General features: G+C 38.8%; 2 protein-coding genes across 2 annotated transcripts; one reads left to right on the top strand and one right to left on the bottom strand.

Moving 5' to 3' along the window:
• Positions 1–1,211: 1,211 nt before the first annotated feature.
• Positions 1,212–3,430, bottom strand: LOC127359260 (pyrin-like). The gene is made up of 2 exons (XM_051393150.1): positions 3,328–3,430; positions 1,212–2,399 (listed from the first exon to the last, which is right to left on the bottom strand). The coding sequence occupies exons 1-2, from the start codon at positions 3,428–3,430 to the stop codon at positions 1,357–1,359; spliced, it is 1,146 nt and encodes a 381-aa protein (XP_051249110.1). The 3' UTR covers positions 1,212–1,356.
• A 3,026-nt stretch (positions 3,431–6,456) lies between these two features.
• LOC127358583 (folylpolyglutamate synthase, mitochondrial) lies at positions 6,457–13,993 on the top strand. The gene is made up of 15 exons (XM_051391754.1): positions 6,457–6,681; positions 6,998–7,126; positions 7,248–7,301; positions 8,368–8,432; positions 8,978–9,092; positions 9,890–9,967; positions 10,136–10,197; positions 10,544–10,646; positions 11,056–11,133; positions 11,248–11,395; positions 11,643–11,723; positions 12,226–12,376; positions 12,970–13,045; positions 13,178–13,226; positions 13,464–13,993. The coding sequence occupies exons 1-15, from the start codon at positions 6,580–6,582 to the stop codon at positions 13,769–13,771; spliced, it is 1,599 nt and encodes a 532-aa protein (XP_051247714.1). The 5' UTR covers positions 6,457–6,579; the 3' UTR covers positions 13,772–13,993.
• The last annotated feature ends 919 nt before the right edge of the window (positions 13,994–14,912 follow it).

The following is a 14,912-nucleotide window of genomic DNA, read 5'->3' as shown; positions in this document are numbered from 1 at the left end:
CAACAAAAAACGCACTTCATTTTGAAAGAAAAGCTTGAAATTCTTTATTTGTATTTCAGAATGTGATAAATAGGCAACATGCCAAGTACATTACTGTTACATTACAAGTATAGTACATGGATTAGATCTGATAACATTAGATTATAATCGAAAGATTGACAAAAGTGAAAGGTCACACTTGTAAAATGTGTATTCTGTTGTTCCTCAACACAATTAAATGTTTACATGCCTTACTAAACAAATCGACACCCCATCAGAAATTAATGAAAAAAAATAAAAGTAGTAATGGAATACAGCCAAAATAAAAACATAAGAAAATACACCAGAACATTGCATATGCCAATAGGCTCAAATTTAATTTTTACAGACTGTCACTAACTGAGATCTTCCTCACTCTTTTGTTGCATCTGTTGAAGTAATTTTCTTGCAAAGACAGACCATTTCATTTGATATCTTTGTCATATTAAGAATATATAGGTCATACACTGCAACATATACATATCCATTAAAAATGTTGAGGATAACACAAAAAGTTCAAGGATAAGTTATTTACAAAGATGCCAATACAAGTCATCATCCCATCAAATAATCTCAACTGTTGTTCTTGACTGACCTAATATTGGTTGTATTGTGATCTGTAAATGAAATCTTAGGCTTTTTTCTTGTGATTGATTACACTTAGACTTAATTTTCCTAAAGCGTGGGCTCTTGATTAAGTAAAAGCCTTGAACATTCTGAATGATCCGTCATGTTTAACTTTTTTTGGCGCACTATTGCCACAAACTGTTCTTCAGTGGAATTGTTCGACTTCCATAACTTCCAGGGGTTATACCGCATAGACCCCTTTTCATTTAATAGAAATGAAAATCAGCAGAATATAAACACAAGTGATTAAAACCTTTACTGAGTACTTTAACTTGAGACACTATAGACATTTATTATTCTCATTGGTACATTACTTTAGGCTTGGTGCCATAAATATAATTTGCTGCTACACTCTGGCCAACTTTAACCTTTACTTCTTCAAACTTAGTAGCAGCAGTCTTATGATTAATTGTTGTGATTGATAGGACAGATAATCAGAGGGGCAGAGTTTCTACCACCATCATTAGTACAGGGACTGAAGAATGGGTAGATTTTCTCAGTGAAGGAGCAGTCAGTAAAGGAGTAGAGAAGATCTGCAGTATCTACGTTATAAAAGGAGACCAGACCCTCCTCATAATCTACAAACACTCCCACCCTCTTTGGATAGTGATTGAGATAGAGGCGGACAGGGTTTTCATCATTAGCATCATACTTATTTCCATCTCTCAACCATAAAGTCCAGAAGCCATCCTCAGGACTCAGAGTAATCTGCTATTTCCTGTTGATCGATTCTGTGGCCACTCCTACAGTCCAGGCAGTCTTCCCTTTAACCTGAACCTCAAAGTAAAATCTTCCTGAGGAGAAACTCTGCTTTCCTAATACATTAACACATTTCTTAAACCTCTTAGAATTGTATTGGAGTTTCTTCCATACATCACCATCATGTACTTGTTTCCCATCATCAGACAGGAAGAGAGCAGGATGTGCTGTCTCAGGATCCAGAGTCACATCCACTGCAAACTGCTGGACACTCTTCAGCTCAGCCTTCCCTTTTTCATATTCTTTCTGATCACCAATATCCAGTGTCTTAATGTTCAGTGGGGGGTTGACTGGAGAGATAATCAGAGGGGCAGAGTTTCTACCACCATCATTAGTACAGGGACTGAAGAATGGGTAGAGTTTCTCAGTAAAGGAGCAGCCAGTAAAGGAGTACAGCTGATCTGCAGTATCTACATCATAAAAGGAGACCAGACCCTTCTCATAATCTACAAACACCCCCACCCTCTGAAGCTGTGACTTCAAAGAAAGGCAGACAGGGTTTTCATCGTTAGCCTCATACTTATTTCCATCTCTCAACCATACAGTCCAGAAACCATTCTCAGGACTCAGAGTAATCTGTTCTTTCCTGTTGATTGATTCTGTGGCCACTCCTAAAGTCCAGTCAGTCTTCCCTTTAACCTGAACCTCAAAGTAAAATCTTCCTGAGGACAAACTCTGCTTTCCTAAGACATTAACACAACTTTTAAACCTCTTAGGGTTGTATGGAAGCCTCTGCCTCACATCACCATGATGTACTTGTTTCTTATCACGAGACAGGATGAGATGAGGATGTGCTGTCTCAGGATCCAGAGTCACATCCACTGCAAACTGCTGGACAGTCTTCAGGTCAGCCTTCCTTTTTTCATATTTTTTCTGATCACCAGAGTCATGTGTGTTAAGGTTCAGTACACGATTAGCAGTAGATGCTAACTCCTCTACCTCGGTCTTCTTTTTGTCATCCTCCTCTTTCTGAGCATCAAAAAGTGTCTTGGGGTCTGAAACAAGGCAGAGCACACAGTCAGTTTTGCAGTGTGGCTGTTTACTGTTAGTCCCATTATTAGAATTTTGTGCTTCAATTTCTATTTTATTTTATGTGTATAACTTTTAGGACTAGTTAGTGGCTTGTTTTAGTTCTTAGTATCTTTTCATGTTAGTCTACACCTGCTAATCATATTTTGTAGTTTAAAAGAGTGAAAACTTCTCTTATACTGAATTTCAGTTGGTTGGCCTGCCACTCTAGTGATGGCAAAGCAAAACAGTCACCACATGCCAATTGATTTACAATTAACTGACAGTCTTCATCAGAACATTTTGTTCAAATGACCTAGCTGTAAAGTGATCCAGACATGAGGTCTCACTTCTTTGTCACTATAAAGGAGTACTGTCTTTATCCTGAATATGTTTTGTGGAAACAAACATATATTCAGTACTCTTGAGGTATGTCCTTTTGTTTATTGATTACACTCTTCACTTTAGAAAACCCTCTTCTGGAATCCACCTTATTATGGTTAACAGGTTTTGATAAGTTACAGCCAGCTGACAAGTTCAAGTCCAGGATCTACTTGCAGACTAATCGTTTTCTTTTTGATGTAAATGCAGGAATATTCTTTATCCAGCTTCTTTACTTTTTGATGAAGGTGGTGTACAAGAAAGAATGATAAATGAGTCTTTACTTCTTTTGTTTAATTTATGAGATTAATGTGACATTTATTCTGATGTTCATATTTTTACTTTCCCCTGACTTACCTGTTGGTCCTGGGCTGGAGGTTTGCAAACGCTGCACCAGATAATTTCTTCTGATCTTTTCTTAAACCTTCAAAGTTATCTTCAGAGCTCCAGGACCTGTATGTGTTTGTACCATTAAATCCACTGCGCTCTCCCTTTCTGCATTTTCCAACTCAGCCACTGGGATGCCTGGAAAACCTTCCAGGATGTCATCCTCCTTCAGGTTCCACTTGAATTCACCAAACTCCTTTCCTTTTAAGTCCTTCAGAGTACTCAAGAGGTCCTCTTTAAGTTTTGCCATTATTGGTCCCTGCTAAAAAATAAGAGATATTTTCATCTGAGGGATGTTTTGTGTTTATCCGAAGAATTATTTGTTTATCTCGTGCCACATCACCAGTGCAAATGTGCGACTGAAACTCAGCTAATGGATTATAGAAGTTTTGACATTTTCATTATTTCAGTCTTTTGGCAGTCCACACTAATTCAAGCGTGTCGTATATTCAAAATAGAGACATACAAATTTGCATTTTATATCAAATATTCATTATTCCAATAAAAAATCTTTTAAGACATTTTATCTTTTACATACCTCTACAAGAGTTCACGACTGGTCAAGCTGGATGTTGAAGGGAACAGTTTGGCCTGTGAAAACCTGACATGAAAGTAATAATGATTAGAGCTGCACTTTCACCACTTTCATTCCTGCTATTTAAACTAGGAAGTCAGCAACAGCTGCTACAGTTGTTGGTGATAAACACTTGTCCTCTTTCCTCTGGTTGAGCTAGATACTAAAACCAGCAAGGCAAGTTTATTTATATTACATATTGTCATACAAAAGACAATTCAAAGTACTTAATGTAATGCATTGAAACATTAGACCTGAAATATAGCATAATGACATGCTATATAACTGCAGTCACTGTTGTTGACAGGCTTGTCAAATGCTAATCACAACATTTTTATATGGCCTGATTATCTTTAGTAGTAGAGGAACAAAATTATTTCTTTCCCATTTTTTCTGTTATTTTTTCATTTCCCAGTTTTAGATAACTTAACAGAGTTAACGGCTAAGACTGTTTAATTACTGTTAATGTACAGATGTGTTTTTATTCAGGTTATGTTGTGTTGTTGATCTGATTAATGTATGTTACTGTAGTCTTTGAGACAGTGCTAAGGTGATGTTAGTTTAATGTTAAGCTTTACACAGACACCGTCTTTGCATGTAACTAACTCTCTTTTAACGGCACCATTAATCTACGATCACATACACACATATTCAGCCTAAACCTCAGCACATCATGAGGAGAGGAAAATCAAACACTCCTACATGCTCTTTGTCTCTCATCAACACATGTTTTATGCTCAGCTGAAACATCTGGTCAGAGGACAAAGGACACACACCTTTTCTGGCATGCAACCCCCCATACACACACACACACACACACACACAGACACACACACACACACACACACAGACACACACACACACACCTACACTCCTTTTTCCTCTAACTAAGTTCCTTTTAGTTTGATTATATATAGTATATTTTCCTCTGTTTATCTTTTATTGTCTTATTAATAAATGCTTGTGTTTATTTATGCTGGTCGATTTAATTTCGCACAAGAGTGGGTGATACCAGCCTCTTCTATGCAGAACTTCAAAGCCTTCCACTTTAATTATTAATAATGATTTTGGTTATAGTTATTAATTTCATTATTACCCTAATTAATAGTATAGTGTTTTTTATTAGACTGATCAATCAATTATTGGCTATTGTTTCCCTTTTTTAATGGTGGTTATTTATCATAGCACCCACACACGACTGGAAAAAGTACTGTCTGCAAATTCACAAAGTAGTTTAATTACACGTTACAAATACCACCAGTATCGACACATCTTCTGTTGTATCTCATTAAACGAGACATACTACAGAGAAATGTCATCTGTTTTAATAGAACTCACCAAGCAGAAATCAGCAGCTGCAGTCTTCAAATGTAGAAGGATCAATACAATCAAACTATTCCATGCAACACTGTAACGGTGTAACCTATACATTATATATATATATTATACTAAAGGTTTCCAGATGTACTTTGTGATCTTATGTAAAGGAAAGATGTGAAAACCATACAGATGCTAGTATTGTGCAGAGAAAGGCCTGACACCTTCCCCCAACCACCACAAAAGATCAGATGTCTACGTCTCATCCTTAAATGGTCATGAAGTCAAAGTGTCAGCTCAGTGGCACTACGGATGTTAATACTTGTGCAGAGAAAGATCTCACTTCCTTCTTTCAGGGTTATACCTGGGGTCTCTCTTGAATTTTGTCAGGGGCTGAGAAAGTTCACTTCAGTTTTACTCAAATGCCTTCCTGACTCTGTTACTCTGTCAGAATTGTCAGGAGCCTGTATTTCCTGTAAAAGCAAAGGCAAACCTTGTGTGCATTGAATGTTCAGGTTTGCGTTCTTGTCTGAGAGTTAAGAGTGGAACATGGACAAAGTTACTAAGCAGATAAATCCACAGACTAAAGCTGGAAGCACTGTATATGATGATTTGAAATGATTTGCCCATTTGAAACGTAAACTTGCCCTCTAAGTAATTCAGTCTTTATTTACAACATTTTGTTATGGCCGGATTATCTTTAGTAGTAGAGGAACAAAATTATTTATTTACCATTTTTCCTTTCTTTCTGATCAACTTTACGTTTTCCATTTGAATTTTGTTTTAAGATAAAATTATCCTCCACAGATGTAAACAGCTTATAGAGTAATCATAGTAATAACGGTAATAATAATGATAATGCTGATTCCAGGACAGGCACGACTGGAAAAATTACTTTCAGCTAATTCACAATGTAGTCCAATTACACATTACAAATACCCCTATTATTGACACATCTTCTGTTGTATCTCATTAAACAAGACATACTTGAGCACAGAGAAATGTGTTTTGTAATCTGTTTTAATACAACTCACCAAGCAGAAATCAGCTCTGTCAGAATTGTCAGGAGCCTGTATTTCCTGTAAAAGCAAAGGCAAACCTTGTGTGCATTGAATGTTCAGGTTTGCTTTCTTGTCTGAGAGTTAGGAGTGGAACATGGACAAAGTTACTAAGCAGATAAATCCACAGACTAAAGCTGGAAGCACTGTAAAGAGATTTCAATGTCAAGGGACTTCCTGGTTAACAAAGGTTAAATAAATAAAAAGAAACTACCTTGGTACTGTATTCCCTGTCGCAGACTGCCCGAACGCCAGCAAGGGAAGCAGCTGTGGCTCCACCTTACAGCGAGTATTTTGGCACTAAAATTGACTTGTTTATTGTTTACTTGTCAGTCACTCCATCTTTGAGAGGCTGAAAAACAACATCTTCTGCCAAGTGTGAGGAGGAGAACTTGTCTGTCTAGAGATACATGGGGTGGAGTCAGAAGAGTGTGTTTGTGTTGGAGGTAGATGAGAGCGTACCTGCTACTGAAGGTGATTCTGCATGCATTGTCGGACTTCACAGCAGAGGATCTTGCCATGGATAGTGACTTTGGACGCTTGACAGAAATGGTAAGCTGTGAGACTCTCTCTCAATGGGTTGTATTGGATCAAAATGTCTTTCAGTAAAGTCAACAAAGCAGCTGTTCTATTATTTGCTGCAGGATTTGTCTTTGGTTGACTTTACACTTACTGCTTAAATGTGTGAGTCTATCTCCCAACACTTTCTGACTTCCCTACCTGTCTTTGGCACTGGTTCCTACTGAAGATTGCAATCTTTAAAAAGTTTTATTTAGTTAATTTTTTTCAGGCTCATTAATTTTCTCAAACAGCAGTTCATTTAAGCGAGCTGCAGTTCTTAACGTTCCTCTGTTTGCTTTTGCCGCAGGATGCAATTCGCACTCTGAGTGCACTACAGACCGATGCAAGTGCGCTGGAGATGCAAGAGCAAACGCGGATTTGTCCTCAGCTGAAGCTCCAGGCCATGAGAGGCTTCCTGGAGCGAGTCGGCATCACAGTGAGTCTTATATCTGCCCACATTACATATACATAAAAGAGTAAAATAGAGTAAATATTTCCTTTAGTCTTATCTGATGTGTGTGTGTGTGTGTGTGTGTGTGTGTGTGTGTTTGTCAAAGGCAGAGGATCTGGACCATCTCAATATCATTCATGTGGCGGGAACAAAGGGAAAGGTGAGCTGACTAAAAACTGTGTAGTATGATGTCTTTTTAAAGGTTGAGTCAGTAATTAATCATTTTGGTCTCTAAGAAAAATAGTTCAAATCTCCATCCCACTTTAGTCCAAGGTGAACTGTTTAAATGTCTTGTTTTGTAAAATCCAAAGTTAGTCAGTTTAATATGATATGAAACAGAAAAGTAGGAAATCTCCAAAGATCAGAGGCTGTAAGCTGCATTTTATGTCATTTTTGCATTAAAAATGTACTTTTATCACAATTTTATTTATAATAAGTCGATCGACTAAGTAATTGAATTGAACTCATTGTGGATGGAAATAAACAATCTAATTTAGAAACAACTACGATAGGTGTTATAATTTTGAGCAGCTTATTTCCTGTAAGCATCACAGATGAGTTTTCCTTTTGTTTCTTTCTGTTGCTGTCTGTAATATGTTTTTTTTTTTTTAACAATCATACAGGTTTAATAGGCTTTCTTTTTAACTGCATACTTTTCTAATTCAGGATGAGGCTGTTTATCAGAGTGAAGGCTCTATGAACACAGCTTGTGTTCAGGCCTTTTAAAGTTCAGATCTTAAATAATAATCTAAACTTTAATTTCATTTAGTTTTCTCCACAGAAATGAAAGCAAAATGAGATATAGGCTTTAAAATCAAGAAGGCCTTGCAACCTCCACCTGCATTCTTGACAACGCCTAGGTTGGGAACCAGTGGTCTAACTGGTTTAAGTTGTCAGGGTGGCATGTGAGTGTGTAATCACCACTCTGTCTGGTAGTGGTTCACGTCGGCGTTGGTTATGACACAATAATAATAATAATAATACATTTTATTTAAAGGCGCCTCTCTGGACACTCAAGGACACCGTACAACACATAAAAAATAAAAACAGTAAGAAATAAGAAACAGGAAAAGACGATGTAGATGGTTAAGTGGGGTATGCAGTTCTGAATAGGTGAGTTTTTAGTCTTGATTTGAAGAGTGTGAGAGAGTCCACAAGCTCTGGCACGTCACACAAACATGTCTTCATCTTGGATGACCTCTTACATTTTTGTGTTTGTCTTTAAGGGCTCAACATGTGCCTTCACTGAGCGGATATTGAGAGGTTACGGCTACCGCACAGGATTTAACAGGTAAAAATGCAGCGTATGAACAAAATGTACACAATTGGTGTCTGTGTCTTATTGACACATAAGAATATATTATCTGGCCCTAAAAAAAGATTATATATTGAACTGAGATAGAAAGCAGAGACAGATCCTAACCAAGTCCAGGCTCACTGACCACAAACTGGAAAATGAAAGAAATAAAAAATTATGGCAACCAAAAGAAACAGAGTGCGATCGACAGGTGAGGACAGAATCAGAAATACTTTATTGATCCCCGGAGTGAAATGAGTAAAAGGAGATCAGATATTGAATCTCTGTCAGCTGATATTCAAACTGCAGCAGGCGGTGCTGATTCTGTGACAAACTTTAATCTCTTTACCGCTTGTAGTGTCGGCAAAGACACAGCAGAACCTTTTACATGTCACATATTATTGTAATAATACTGCAGGCTATTGTCCTGAGGCATACAGTGTTTCTCCCGATATCAGCTGACAACGGTGGAGTTTGGCCTGTAATGTGATCAACTTCAAGCAGTGAAAAGTGGCTCCTGTTTTCCTGCTTGGTTGCAGTTCCCCACATTTGGTCGAAGTCCGGGAGAGGATTCGAATCAACGGACAGCCCATTGGAAAAGAGCTCTTCACTAAATACTTCTGGCAGGTTTATAGACGGCTGGAAGACACTAAGGTAGGTCACGTGTAGTGACAGCTGGCTGTGGCTGCTCCATTCAATAGATCAACCTGTCGTAGAACAGAACGTGAAAATCTCTGAAGCTTGTGTTCACCGCAGACCTTAATTCAGGCATCAAACTGAAAAACATTCAAAATAACTATTGACTTTGAGAAGAGGGAACCGGAGGTGCAAAGATCCTAACTCGTTTCCGGGTTTTAGAACTCATCCTGCAGCACTTTACTGACTTTAATATAAAATGAGACCCCTCTTGTCAGGCTGGAAGACTCAACTCAACTTAACTTAACCAGTATTCAGTGTGCAGTTAAATGTTTTTAAGGACACATTCGTGGTCAAGCAACCTCTCACAAAGTTACTTGACCTACTGTTTATCTCTCTCTCTCTCTCTCTCTCTCTCTCTCTCTCTATCTATCTATCTATCTATCTATATATCTGTATATCTATATGTATATATATATATATATATATATACTATATATATACACTATATATTTGATTAAGGAATGAGAAAATAACTAGAAATGTTTCATTGCAGTGATGTATTAAAAAAAGCCACTGGCATTGTGAATGAATGGGCTGAAAGCAATCCCATGGACCAATTTAGTGAGAAATAATCTACACGTACAGGCTTTAATGTTGTGTTTGTGAGTGTTTGTGGCTGTGAGCGTGGAGATTTACGTACCATTTAAGAAAACAATTATGTAACATTTGCATTAACTGGTGTATGTGACTGCAAAGAGAGCTCACACACATGGTGATGCAGTCATTTTAATTCCTCTCTTTGACCCCTTCAGGACACCCATGGAGGGATGATGCCGCTGTGCTTCCCTTTTCTCACCGCTTTGGCCTTCCATGTGTTTATTCAAGAGAAGGTACACATTTCCAGCCATAAAATTTCAATCTGATGAGTTTCCGCTGTTTTCTGGCCTGTAGAAAACTTCGGAAATGATCATTCTGAGGCCCACTAGAAAGGCAACACGTTTTATTACTTAATGACTTAAAAAATAACTCTAATCTGAACCGCTCTGCTCTTCATCCAGGTAGGTGTAGTTATACTTGAAGTTGGGATTGGTGGAGCATATGACTGCTCCAACATTATAAAGTAAGACTCTCCATTTATAAATCTATAAAACTTATTAAATTATTTTTACCGTCTTGATCACAAATTTGAATCGAACTATTCCATCCATTTGTCGTTAATTCACTTCAGATCAGACACAAAGATTGTCTGTCTTGTCTGAGCCTTGCAAGGTTCAGGGTCAGACAGTAGAGGGTGTGTTGAGCCATTTTCAAACCATGAAATGCTGATTTTCCTAAATTTGACAGATGAGAGATAAGTTTTCAATAAGTTTGCAGCTCAAAAACCCTTTACTGTCACTATATAGATGTGTTTGAAGCTCCATCAGCGTGGTAATAAAATGTTTGTCCTCCTCTGTGATTGTGTGTAGGAGGCCGTGGGTGTGCGGTATCGCCTCTCTGGATATAGACCACACTGAGATTCTTGGAGACACCATTGCAAAGATCGCCTGGCACAAAGGAGGAATCTTCAAGGTGCGTTGGCCGCACTCATCAGTAATGTAGCACTGTGATTGGACAAAATATGAATATAAGTAATAAGACCAAAACATGCTACTTAGTGGATACTTCCTAGCTTTTTGGTGCTTTCAGCTTCATCTCACAGTCTTCATCAGCACTGGGAGTTTGCTTGGTTTTTGGTTTGATTTTGAGTAATCTCTATGAAAACTGCGTCCACTGATGAAGATTGTGCTTGAAAGTGCCGGGAAAAGCTAGTAAGAGGTCCTTGAGTCAGCTGGGACAGAGACGGGTCTGATGGATGTAATGATTTCTTCATACTGAAGTTCACACTTTGTGGGGAGATATTGAAATCCTTTAAGATAAAACTACTCTTTCTACTCGTCCACCTCTCTGTCGTCTGTTAATCATATACACGTGTTTTCAGCCGGGGGTTCCCGCCTTCACTGTCCAACAGCCAGAAGATGGGTTGGCTGTGCTCAGGGACAGAGCTGAACTGATAAGAGTAAGTCACCCTTCAGAGTAATACCTGCAGTGAAGTTTTATATAAACTAGGTTGTTGAAATCTCTCCTCCAGCGGTTCAGTTTGGTGTATTAAAGGCTAACCCTGTTGTTGTAGTGTCCTCTGAGGGTCTGTCCGGAGCTGGAGGACTACCAGGCAGACTGTGGACCTTTGTATCTGGGCCTGGCAGGGAAGCACCAGCACTTCAATGCCTCCCTGGCCCTCCAGCTGAGTCACACTTGGCTGCAGAGAAGATGTCTACCAGGTAGGGCGAGATGTTGTACTGTCAGTGGCTAGAAGGACATCATAAATCCAAAAGTGAAAGAGATTGGCTTGATAAGAGAGTAACTATCTCTGTTTGGGACAGGGAAAATCTATAGAAAATAAATTCTGTACATGTTGCAGCCAAAAAAATCCCTTTTAACAGCCAGTTGCAGCTGACGCAGAGGTTGTGTATTCCATGTCGGGAAATGACTTAAGGTCTGTCTGCATAACGTGTCCTCTCTCAACAGAAAGCTTAACCTCCACCAGTGTTGAGAACGCAGGGCTACTTCAGCTGACTTTCTTCAAGCCCAGCCCCATCATGGTGAAAGGTGAGTTCCTAAAGAACAACAACCAATCACTGTTGATAAGAGCAAAATCAGGACAGAGATTGTTGCTTTCGCTGCTTTTCTGAAGGGGTCAAAGAGAGGAAATGAAATGACTGCATCACCATGTTTGTGAGCTCTCTATGCAGTCATATACACCAGTTAAAGCAAATGTTACATAAATGGTCCTCACAAAACTGATCTGACCTTGTGACTGTGACCAAATGCTTATCAGTCACCCCCTTACCATAAAACACAAACCCCCTTAAGCACTCTATATACATTTACTACCCATCCAACACTTTCATCCCCCACAGCCTGTTCACGTGTTAAAATAAGAAGGACTGAACAGAGCCAGTCGATGAAGCACATTAGGACTCGATTGTTGCTGCAACATTAGCATATGTGAAGGCAAACAAGCTAAAGCTAAGCTAAATGTGCAGCCAATACAGTGCTGACAAAGACTGAATGGACCCGTCCTATGTCCCTCCCCTTTACGTGCTCTCAGGGCTGGCGGACACACAGTGGCCTGGAAGGACTCAGATCCTGAAACACGGAGCAGTCACCTTCTTCCTGGATGGAGCTCACACAATGCGCAGCATCCAGGCCTGTGCAGCCTGGTTCAGAGAGACTTCAGCCCAGCACCAAAAGAATGCAAGGTGAACGTCTCTATGTGTGTGTTAATCTAGTTATATATTAATATATTGCAACTTAAGCCGAGACATCATGCAGAAATGTTGTTTTTTTTTTACTGGTCAGGTTTGACATTTTGGGCTATTTTGCTTCCCTAACACGTCTTAAAAAGTTTATTTTACAACACTTTGTCAATTTGCGTCTGTAGGTTTCTCTTAAATTTGGCAAAACTTAGTATTATATAATGCAATATAAATCATGTGCATACTTTAACATAACATTTCAGAAAACTTGTGACACAAACAAAAATTGTCTTAACATAAGTAATCATCTGGGGAAGTTTCGTGGTTTCGTGTCTATTAGTTAAAAGTTTTACCCTATTTGCCTCCCTTAAACATTTAAGGAAAACTATAGTTTATTAAAATTTGGGTTTTGTTTTCTGAGTTTTTGCCCTCGCTAAGAAAACTGTAACACTACTCACCTCAGTAATTTTGGAGTTGTGGGTAAGCGGTGATTTCAGTAGAAATAAACCCCTGTGGCGTAATAACTGGTTGCTCTTTACCTTTACAAACACACCAATAATGATACTGACTAAAACCTGGACATGTTTGTGTTGCAGAGGACGTGTGGCCAGAGTTTTGATGTTCAGTATCAAAAGAGAGAGAGACTCAGCAGCCATGCTTAAACTACTGGTGGTGAGTACGGCTGCCTTCCACGACACAGAGAATAAGACCACTGTCTTTGCTACTGAGCACAATGTTATTATTATTAATATTATATGGATGTAGAAACTAATTGTATTTGTTTTTACTTGTGTTTCTTTTCAGCCGTGTCATTTTGACTTTGCTGTGTTTTGCGGTTTTGCCTGTAATGCAGGTGAGATCAGCTAACAAACTCTACCTGAAAGAACTGACCCTTTAAGCTCTGTGCACCAATAACAGTTGAGCTAAGCCTTTTGGTCAGAACCTCAGTCAATTCCTCCTTTCCTGTACTTAGATATGCTAAGTGCTAGGCTAATCTATGTTGAAAAGACAACCACATTTTGAAGCTGGTTAGGAAGCTGCACTCGATTTTTACTTTTTTATGTATGTTCTTTCATTCCCCCCCCCTCAGACCATACTGTCTCAGCAGAAGACAGGTTGCAACGTTGTTTGGACATGGAGAGGAGCTGGCATCTCCACAGCAGTGGGTGGGATAACAAAGGTACACAGCTGCTCTCCGAGGACAGCCTGCTCCCGCTCCCTGAAAAGAAAGGAGACACCCTGGTCTTCCCCTGCACCCAGAGCGCCCTCCAGTGGATCACTCAGGGCAGGGAAGCTGCTCCGCTCTGTGATGCAGCCGAGATCCATGTGCTCACCACCGGAAGCCTCTACCTGGTGGGTGGAGTACTTAAACAATTCGACCCAGCTTTCTCCAAATAATTGGACCATGTGAAATAATTGAGTTTAAATAATGGATGGTTGCTCTGCTTATTTACATGAAGGAGTAAGTTAAAGAATAAGTTTTCTGTTTTTTACTAATTTGGAACCTTTCACAATCTGTTTTTCAAATTAAAGCTATTTTGCATGATTTATACTTTTATATTGTAAACATCCTAGAAAACCTGGAAATTGATTCAAATTACCAAATATCTTGGAAATTAATTATGTTGTTGTGGTAAATGTTCCGATGTCCTACGTTAACAATGGGTGTGCGATATGACACAAGCAACTACGAGCGTCTGCTGTCCTGTATCATCAAGCACAAAAACATCCAGTACTTCAGAATGTGTTCAACAGATTTATTGTCCATTTTTTAAAGTAATAAAACAAAATCAAAAGTGAAAAAGTGAGAACACAAACTCACCCCCTCACTTTATTTGCCATGCAGGTGAACAGGTGAAATAGTAGATAAATAAATAGACAAGGATTATTGCCGGTTATGTGGCTCCTACAACCCGATTTGGTGCTGATAAGCTGAGAATCCAACAGGTTCACATTCCACAATACAAATGCAATTCAAAAAGTCAACAATAGTGGCAACTATAATCCTACCATACAACGTTAGACATAAATATTGCATTTCCATTTCTAAGGTCCAAGGTTGGGGGCACTATAAATACCAAATGGCACCTGCAAGGCTCTGGCTCAGGTTATCTACTCAATGTCAGCACAGTACCATGTGGAGAAGATCAAAGGGAGATGTGTAGACACATAAATAAAATACATGTAAATTGGGGAACTAGAAAAATGACTAGTAAAGACAGAAAACGGTCATTCCCTCGGGTTAGGGGTAGTTGTAGGGGGTTAGAGATAAAATTGACGTAAGAGTACAAAAACTGGCGATTCCATCTCCAATGCTACAGGGGAAGAGTAGATATTAATCATAAATATACAAAATACATGAATTGTCCTCACAATAAAATACATAGAGAAAGAGGGTACCATACAGAATACATTAATAATATATATTACAAGTTGGGGGAGGTTAATATCCTTTTTTATAGAACAGATATTAATGATCCCCTCCAGATGTTTTTATGTTACAACATATACAAATAACCTGCTTGGAACACCAATGTGT

Source organism: Dicentrarchus labrax, unplaced genomic scaffold (genome assembly GCF_905237075.1).
Source record: "Dicentrarchus labrax unplaced genomic scaffold, dlabrax2021, whole genome shotgun sequence".
Taxonomy (NCBI): domain Eukaryota; kingdom Metazoa; phylum Chordata; class Actinopteri; family Moronidae; genus Dicentrarchus; species Dicentrarchus labrax.
Note: the sequence above shows the minus strand (reverse complement) of the source record. Positions and strands in the feature narration are given on the sequence as shown.